Here is a 9,816-nt window from a genome sequence, read left to right as displayed (position 1 = left end):
AACACCATCTCCACCTTGCAGATTTAGCCACTCTTCCAATTTATCAATATATAGACCAAAAAGAGTGGGGGATAGAGGGCAACTTTGCTTGACTCCAATGTCACTTCTAAAGCTTTCTGAAATACCTACTGAGGTTCTAATTTTGACTTTCACTTCTTCATAAAGTCTATGGACAACGGCTCTATAATGCACAAGAATTTCAAGTTCTTCCATTCTACGCCACAACTTATCCCCAAGGACTGTGTCAAATGCTTTTTGAAGTCAACAAAGCAGCAAAATACTTCTTGTTTGTCCTCCCAAACCTTTTCAACAATGTGTTTCAACGTCATGCCATGATCCACTGTAGAATGTTTCGGCCTAAAACCCACTTGTCCTCTTTCCCTCTTTTCTTTTACTTCTACCCTCTTGCTAATTTTGTCTTCTAGCATGCTGCCGAAAAGCTTTGCAAACAAAGGATTGATCATAATTGTTCTATAGTTGGATGGATTATTAACGTCCCCACTTTTAAAAAAGAGTATTGCTAGGCTAGTTGTCCAGTCTCTTGGGAATCCTTGCTGAATGATGTTGTTGAATATTTTCATGATGTGCGGTGCAAGAGCGTTCATTCCCCATTTTAGATACTTTGCTTGAAGCTCAACCAAGTCCTTTGCCTTTCCAGTTTTCACCTTCTTAATTCCATTCTCCACCTCCTGTAATGTGAAGAGCTTATGAGAATCCATGGCAATAATGTGGAATATAGCCCATCTAAAAGTGGAAAGACTCCAAGCAAATGTGTCATTTTGTGTCATTGGGTGAAAAATCAGAATTTGTAACTGGTGTTTTGTGTTTTGGTGTGTAATCTTTTAAAAATTACTATAATTATTTTATTCCATATCATATATTTAAATATAAAAATTATATCATTTTAACTTTACCCTTTATTTGATAGAAATTAAATGAGCCTAGATCATCTTAAGTTGTATCTTTCATGTACCTAAATATATTAAATCTATGGAAGTGTAAATGTTTCCTCAAATTTTACACTCAAAAAATAAATTTGCACTTGGAAAAATTTGATTCCTCTTAGTTTTTGGATGAAATTTGATTAAACAAATTTTGGTCCAATAATAACATTATTGTTTGAAATTCAATTTAAAAGCATAAATAAAAACTTTTGAGGGACTTGGATTCTGCCAATTTAACCCATCAAACATATAATTCCAAAAATTTCTAAAAATTTTCGGACAGGAAAATCTCCAAAACTTAAAGGAGTTGTCTATAATGCGACTTTTTGAAGATTCCGGTGATGGAATCCGGCGGAAGAATTGAGGTCAAATCTTGATTTCTTGCAGTTAAAATGGTTTTTTAACTGCATATTTGGATTCAGCACCCTGAAAAACCCCTGGGACGCTTTCATTGTGCAGAAACTAGCTATCAAACTTGCGATTCCAATAATTCCTGCGGGATTTCGACCAGAAAAATCCGCCGGAAAGGCTTTCAAAAAGTCGCGTTATAGACAACTGCAAACTTAAAACGAAATGATATTGTTTAAATATTTTATAGAATTTAGTAAGATACACAATTTTTAACTTCAGTTCAAAATTTCAGTATAAGTCATCGACAGCAGCAACAGCATAATAATTGATCGTATACTACAAATTAGCTGGCTTGATACACACATTCAATGGTAGTGATGGACAGCACAAGAGCAGAATCAATTACCAGGGTGTCGTGGGATTTATGGCATTTCGAGCCGTGTGATTTGTGGCATTGGGACCCATAATGGGAGCAAATATTTCAGAGCGAGTAAAATAAAGAAATACTGACTTTTCAATTGTTACCGTGAACGCGTCTGACATGGTACCCCTGACCAAAAGAAAAACCACGACACCATCCATTCCTTTCCATTCTCGGCTGTCATTCTCGTGTCAAAGAAAGTGTCCGGCTACCCATCCCCGTCACCCATTATCTCGGCAGTTGTCTCTGCAACAACAAGAACTGAGATTCTGAGATTCTTCACCGGAGACACCTGGTGAAAGCTCTTTTGCAGGGAACTGATATGATCAGCAATATACCATTATCATTTATTTAGTTCACAGTTTTCTCAAAATGGGTCCACGTATAGCCTGTATGGTTTCTCAACTTTTTACAGAAAGAGTTTAAGCTGATAGTTGAAGCTGTTTCTCTGCAATCTTGGGTCGTTCTGAAACAAGTCATTTCAGTTTGGTATGCAGCTTTTGGGGAGGAAGGAGTTTTCCTGCCAAATGATTTACGGTGATAAATGAGATTGAGGGATCAGCCGATGATGCCATTTGGTATTTCTGTTATGGGTTCGGTGAGCTTCACAGGGTTGTTGCTGTTCATGATTTTTGGAATTCTGCCTTCAATTGCTCAGAGGACTGGTAAGTTTTGTGGGTTTGCATCCCTTGTCACGGAAATGATTGTAAATATCATCTCGAATTGCTTTTGTCTGAATCAGATACGGAGACTGCGTGTAGGCTAATTTACTCTAGTCATAAAGTTGGACACAATGAAGAGGCATATGAAGCATACCGTGATAAGCCGAGATTCCATTATGTTTGAGGCCTCAATTTCATGCTTGGTTCAAGTCTGCCACTGGTATTGAGGAAGGATTTGAATTTGGCATGCGCATGATAACTTCAAATCTTTATAGGGGGGTAGAATTGCCGTTCAGTATAATGGAACTTAAGTTTGGCCAGATTTCTTGCGAAGTATAGTGGTTATCATGTTCATCCTTGTTAGATATTTACTGAACTTTGTTCTGGGATGTTCAATCAATTCTCCTAATTTTTTTTATTGTAGGTATCGTTAAGGTGTACCCAGTATTTAGGTCATCCATGATAGATCATAAAGGCCAACCTTGGTGGAAAAACATTCTTAACATGTCAGTTGAAGCTGACTCAATTCCTTGGAGTCCTGGTTGGCATAACCGACCAATGAGACCCAATGGTGACTAGAAGATTGTGTACCTCAAACCATGCAGTCAGACCTAGATCCAAGTACTGCAGACTACCAGCCCACTGTGCCTGAGATAAGGTTGATAAAATGTTTAGATCACCTTGATGCTTAAATACACATAATGTGTTGTCAGAATTGAGTGTAAGATGTTTTGATGTAAAGATGCAATGAGATATAACATATTATTCTTTGCGCCAATCTGCCCCATAACATGATAAGGGGATTGCGGATTTTGTCCAATAATGAATCAGTGATCCATGTATCCGTGGATATGCATACTATTGATGTTTAATTACTGTTACGCAAGGTTACACTATTTCTGCTGTGCTTATAGAACTATTTTGAATCCTTATATGACCTAGTTGATACTAGAACATGTCTATATTACATTAACAAAGCAGTACCTATTACAGACTATTAGAATATCTACTGATTTCTTACAAACCAGAGCTACAAACAGTTTCCCAATTCGTAGGCTTTATAAGTCGTTGCTTCTAAGTTTGTATGATATAGTGCAGCTAATAGTCCTTGCATTAAGATCTATCCCTTTTTTGAGGGATCCAAGACTTATAGAACAGATGTTTACTTACAGAATTCCAATTTGTATTGACTGGAGATGTTAATATTTTCCATTTCTTAGTGGATACAAAATTTCATGCATGTTTTTTTTTTTCACTTCTGGTTCACAGATACCCATGGTCAGTGGGTCCGCTACATCCAGGATCTGTCAACGCTAGGGTGGACCCCACCCGAAGGGGGTCACACCCCTCGGCCTATTTACTGACCTGACCCCAAGAGCTTTCGGGTTTCGACCCTGTGACCTCTCATTGGCGAGGCCCCGGCTTGACCGATTGAGCTAACCCTTGGGGCTAAATTTCATGCATGTTAAAAAGCCCTTTTTTTGTTTTTTCAGTTATTTAGATATAATTTTTCCCAGCAAGAAAAATTTGCAGGAACTACAATTCAAGAATGAAGTATTTTGCATCTGAACACAGACTGAAATAAAAATTATTCTATCTTGATGCAATTGTTAGGCTTTGTCTATATAGTGGGAAGGTTCATTTTCTTCTGTTTACAGCATTTATGCCCAAATAGCAGTTATAATGCATAGATTTTCCCTGTCTCAAAGACCATATTTATGTCAAGTATGACTATCCCAAAAATCTGTGGGGTTTTTATAGTTTGTTCTGAAGGATACACATAAATTTTCGAGCATAAGAGGAAGTTTATAAAGCACTGTCCCTCTTTTATCCAAAACTGGGAACATCCATGCAGACCTGTATAGCTTTTTATGTTGCCATGAAGAATCTGCACCATCCACGTTGCTCATAGCCTATTAGCAAGGTAGAAGGTTGATGAAAAACAAATAGTGATATTCTCTGGCCTGGATTATTGATATGTTTGGATAGATTGTCAGAAAGCATAAATTTAATCACTCTGCCAATTAGAGAATATTACCTTGTACCAGCTCAAGGATTCAGAGATAAAAGGCTGGAAAATGAGTAATATTCATCATCCTTTGGATTGGCAATTACTTGTTACAATGCTTTCTTGGCAGCCGACAACAGATAAGAACTGTTCGTCCCTGGCCACAAGTTTCTTTGTTAAACTGGAGCTTGAAAAGTTTGAAATATTTAAGCTGTTAAAAACAATATATGGTTTATGGGAGTTCAAGGACAATTCTGGTTGGGTAAAATAAGAAAGTTTGTATGCTTTATACCTTTATGAAACTAAAAACCTTTTTCGATAGAGGAGGAATAACCTGTTGAAGAGTTTTGTGAACCCAACGTTTCGGACTGCCAAGTGAGTCCATCATCAGGGGTGCGACAATAGATAATCTTTAATCAATGAAGATTGTCCGGAACATGTGCATGCCGGTCAAAATCAGATGTCAAGATATGCTGTGAGGTGGTTTGTGCAATGATGGGAATGATTTGGATCTACATTATATTATCTTTGTATGAGACACTATTTAAATACTTTATTTCCAGTTTATGTATTTTTTTGGGTAAATAAACGGTCACACTTTATATTACAGTAAAGAAAATATCATATATTACGATACCTGAGATAATGATGTACCCTGAGTCCTTTAGTTGGGTTCTTGGGTCCTTTGTTCCCGATGCATTTTCCAAATATTAAACCTATAAGCCCAGAAAGGGGAGGGGTGAAACCTTGTAGTAGTTGCTATGCCAAGACTTGAGAGGTCTAGCCCAACTGATTATGTCTGAGATCAGGAAGCTCCTGGACTACATGGGAGCTCCTTGCCTATGGTGATGCTTGGACAGGTTTGTTCTTCCACTACATTCAATGTCACCAGCACACATAATGTGCTTTCTTATGATATTGGCAGCCAACATGATTATCTCCAAGATTCTCCACTGTGAAAGTGTCTGAGCCTGCTGCTGCAACACTCCTTCAAACTGTGTGTGCTTCCCTTTGTTGAAGATGTTCTGATCAATCCTTGCCAAGGAAGATGTATTTAGAGTGCAGAGACTCTACCTAGCTTGAAAAAAGACTATTAGAAGAATAAGAAAAGAAAATCAGGAAGAAATGAAAGTGCGAGGGCAAGCCATCATGATGCAACCTCTGTTTTTAAAAACGGCCGGCTCGGAACCGACTCGGTCGAGTTGGTCTGAGCCAGGCCAAAAAAAAATGACACGGCCTTGGATTTGGTTCGGCCGGCCTGGTTAATACCAAGCCGACCGAGTTGTCTAACAACTCGGCCGGCTCGGCCGAGCCCGCATTAACCCGGCCGGGTTAGAAAAAGCGGCCCAGCAACCCGTCAAACAACGATTTTTTTTTTTAATGTTCTTTTAGGGGACTCCAAACCTGTTCTTATTTTGCCTATGTTGTCTTTGGGGTCCATTCCCCTCTCCTAAACCCTATTTAACCCACCCAACCCCTCTCATTTTCTCACAACCATCTCATGCATTTGAGTGAGAATTTCAGTGAGAGTTTGTGAGGAGTTGTTGAGTTTGTTTGTTTCTTGAGTCTTGGGCAAGCATTGTAGCTGGAGTGAGGAGCTTCTTGGGCAGCCATTTGGAGCAGCATTTGCCATTGAGGAGTTGGTTTCTTGGAGCAAGCTTGAGGAGGCAGTTTGTGTCTGGAGGTATTTTTTTTTACTTGTAAAAATTTGTTTTTGCTTATTAAATTTTATGTGCAAATCTGGAAATCCTAAAGAGTGTTTTTTGTGAAAGAAATGAACATTGAATCAATGCTTTTTTTTTTGTTTTCATTTTCAGATTGTTTGCTTTCATTTCCAAGTCAAAAAATGGCACCTAGAGTGAAAGATGCTTCTTGGGCATATGTTGAAATGGTTGATAGTCAAATGCATTGCAAATTTTGCCAGAGGAAAATTAAGGAAGGTCCTGGGGGCATTAATAGGCTGAAACAACACTTGGCAGGCATTAGAGGCCAAATTACTCCATGTACCTCACGAGAAATTGGGGAGATTAGGAAGGATTGGTTAGCCATCTTTGAGAAGTTTAAAGAAGATAAGGCTAGGCAAAAAGAGTTAGAGGCTGAAATTGGGAGGAAGAGGAATATACAAAAATGCTGGCTACCAACCCCCATTTTGATTTTAAGGGTTCTTCCTCTATCCCTTGTACTGATGCATCCAACCCCTTCCGATATGTTCCTCCCTCTTTTGAGTGTATTCAAGAAAAGGGAAAGGGTAAAATGAAAAAAGGTGATATGAATATCAAAAGGTACTTCACTCCCTCCTCTCCATCAGATGCACATGGTCCTCAAGCTAGTAGAAGTCGTTTGCAGCCCACTTTAGATGACCATTGGAAGAAAGAATTGAGGGAGACTACTTGTGATTACATAGCTAGATGGTGATATGATGTTGATATCCCCTTCAATGCTTCCCATTCACCATATTATGAGTCTATGTTTGATGCCATACATGTTGCTGGAAAAGGTTTCAAAGGCCCTACTATGCATGAGCTAAGGGGGTATAGTTTGCAGAAAGAAATTGCCTCCATTAATGAGTATTTGAAAGATTTCAAGGACTCATGGGCAAGAACAGGATATACCATCATGTCAGATGGATGGACTGATCAAAGAAACCGTACCATCATAAACTTTTTTATCTTCTGCCCACAGGGAACCATGTTTCTAAAATCAGTTGATGCATCTGATAAGGTAAAAGATGGACAATTGTTGTTTCAACTATTGGATGAGGTTGTTGAGGAGGTGGGGGTGGCTAATGTTGTTCAAGTCATCATAGAGAATGCCTCTAACTATGTTCTTGTTGGTAAACTGTTAGAGGAAAAGCACAAAACCATCTTTTGGACCCCATGTGTTGCACATTGCATAGACCTCATGCTTGAGGATATTGGAAAATTAGATTGGGTCAAAAACACTGTAAATCATGCCAAAAGCATAACAAAATTTATTTACAATCATTCATGGATTTTGAGCCTGATGAGGAAACACACAGGGGGCAGGGATATTATTAGGCCTGCCATCACTAGATTTGCTACTCATTTTTTGACATTGCAATCTATGCTTTCACAACATAGAAACTTGCAAAAGATTTTTTCTAGTGAAGAATGGAATCAAAGCCAGTGGTCTCACAAACTGGAAGGCAAAGAATTGAAAAAGAAAGTTAATGAAGAAATATTTTGGAGAAAGGCAACAGAGATTGTGAAGCTTGCTAAGCCACTGGTTAAGGTGTTGCAGTTGGTGGATGGGGAAATATTGGCTATGGGCTTCATTTATGAGGCTATGGATCAAGCAAAGGAGCAAATAAAGAGGGCATACAAGATAAAGTGGCTAAGTATGGGCCCATTCGGGCAATCATTGATGAAAGATGGAACAGTCAACTCCATTGCCCTATACATGCAGTTGGGTATTTTTTGAACCCACGGTATCATTATAAAGCTAAGGCGACAGGAGCTTTGAAAGAGGAGGTTAGAGATGGATTGATTGACTACATTGATCACATGATCCCATTGGAGTGTGATCAGTTGGAGATACACCGATAGGCCACAACCTTCAACAGTGCCTCAGGTACCTTTGGGAAGAACCTAGCAAAGATTGCAAGGGAAATAGATGAGACAAGTAAACAAAAATTTTAATTTTCAAATTCTTAATACTTATTTCATTAAATTGTTTATAATTTGAAAGTTGGATATAATTTGTAATTTTGTTGAGCTAACTCATTACACTCCTATGTTTTTTGCAGCACAATGGTGGGAGGCTTTTGGTAGCCATTGTCCTGAATTGCAGAGGTTTGCAATTCGTATTTTGAGTCAAACTTGCAGTGCTACTGGGTGTGAGCGCAATTGGTCTGTCTTTGAGAGGATTCACACAAAGAAGAGAAATCGTTTGGATCAAAAACGGTTAAATGATCTAGTCTATGTCCAATACAACCTCCGGCTCAGACGCAACCAATTGTTGAACAAAAGACCTGATTGACTACATTGATCACATGATCCCATTGGAGTGTGATCAGTTGGAGATACACCGATAGGCCACAACCTTCAACAGTGCCTCAGGTACCTTTGGGAAGAACCTAGCAAAGATTGCAAGGGAAATAGATGAGACAAGTAAACAAAAATTTTAATTTTCAAATTCTTAATACTTATTTCATTAAATTGTTTATAATTTGAAAGTTGGATATAATTTGTAATTTTGTTGAGCTAACTCATTACACTCCTATGTTTTTTGCAGCACAATGGTGGGAGGCTTTTGGTAGCCATTGTCCTGAATTGCAGAGGTTTGCAATTCGTATTTTGAGTCAAACTTGCAGTGCTACTGGGTGTGAGCGCAATTGGTCTGTCTTTGAGAGGATTCACACAAAGAAGAGAAATCGTTTGGATAAAAAACGGTTAAATGATCTAGTCTATGTCCAATACAACCTCCGGCTCAGATGCAACCAATTGTTGAACAAAAGACCTGATTCTGATCCCATTGTGTTGTAAGACATTGATCCAACATCAGATTGGGTAGTGGAGAGTCATCTAGCAGAGTTTGATTCTAATGAGGACCTTGATTTGGATTTACAGGTGGAGGTATCACTCGAACATAATGTTCAGTTGAATGCAGATCCTAATCCAGTTGTACCAGTCTCAGCGCCAGCCCCAAGTCCTCTAGTTGCAGGCGCTTCTTCTGTGGAGCCACGACAGAAGCGCATATCTCGTCTATCTCAGCTTGCAGCTGCTGCACAGCCTGCTAGTGCTACCACTTCTACAGTTGCGGTTGGAGATGATGATGATGAGGAGCCATGGGGCCCCTTGTCTGACTCTGATGATGATCCAGAGATTGATCCACATGATCTCGGCTCCTCTGGCAGTAGCCAGTAGTACTGGTCACAATTTACTTTTGTTGTAGAGGCCATTTCTAGCCTCCTTGGTTGTGTGTTTTTGTTTTGATCTCTATATCATCATCATGTATGTATTGGACAGTGCACTGGGTGCCATTTTGATATAATGGATATATACATGAGCCTGCTTTGATCATATGTTGTCTTCTATCTATATTCTAATGCTGTGTGTTTGGAAACATGAATGAAAATCTTTAAAATTATGTTTTTTTATAAAAAAATTAAATATTTAATGTATTTTTTACAACGACTGAGTCATTGAATTCGAGCCGATTGAGTCGATACCGAGTCGGAGTCGACCCTCGGCCAAGTCGGTGTCGGAGTCGGAGTTTTAAAACAATGGGTGCAACACCCCCCCATGAGTTTGAATCCTGCGAATCAGACACGATTCGCTAGGAATTCGAATCCTAAGTAACCAGATTCGTCCTAAACCCCCCACAAGTCTGAATCCTGCGAATCGGACACGATTCGCTAGGAATTCGAATCCTAGAACGGGACACGATGTGTCCGTATGGGATTCATAC

At 39.1% G+C, this 9,816-nt stretch overlaps 1 protein-coding gene across 1 annotated transcript in view; it reads left to right on the top strand.

Moving 5' to 3' along the window:
- Positions 1-1,733: 1,733 nt before the first annotated feature.
- Positions 1,734-9,816, top strand: part of LOC149206545 (putative LRR receptor-like serine/threonine-protein kinase At1g67720) — a 233,692-nt gene continuing 225,609 nt past the window's right edge. Inside the window, 1 exon segment of the mRNA XM_089395469.1 lies at positions 1,734-2,381. Coding sequence (XP_089251595.1) covers positions 2,261-2,381 — 121 coding nt within the window. The 5' untranslated portion in view covers positions 1,734-2,260.

The sequence above is a fragment of the Pinus tabuliformis genome, chromosome 1_2 (assembly GCF_031772625.1).
Source record: "Pinus tabuliformis cultivar Carrire ecotype Pingquan chromosome 1_2, CPIR1, whole genome shotgun sequence".
Classification (NCBI taxonomy): Eukaryota; Viridiplantae; Streptophyta; class Pinopsida; order Pinales; family Pinaceae; genus Pinus; species Pinus tabuliformis.
The sequence above is the reverse complement of the archived record's forward strand: the minus strand, read 5'-3'. Positions and strand labels throughout refer to the sequence as shown.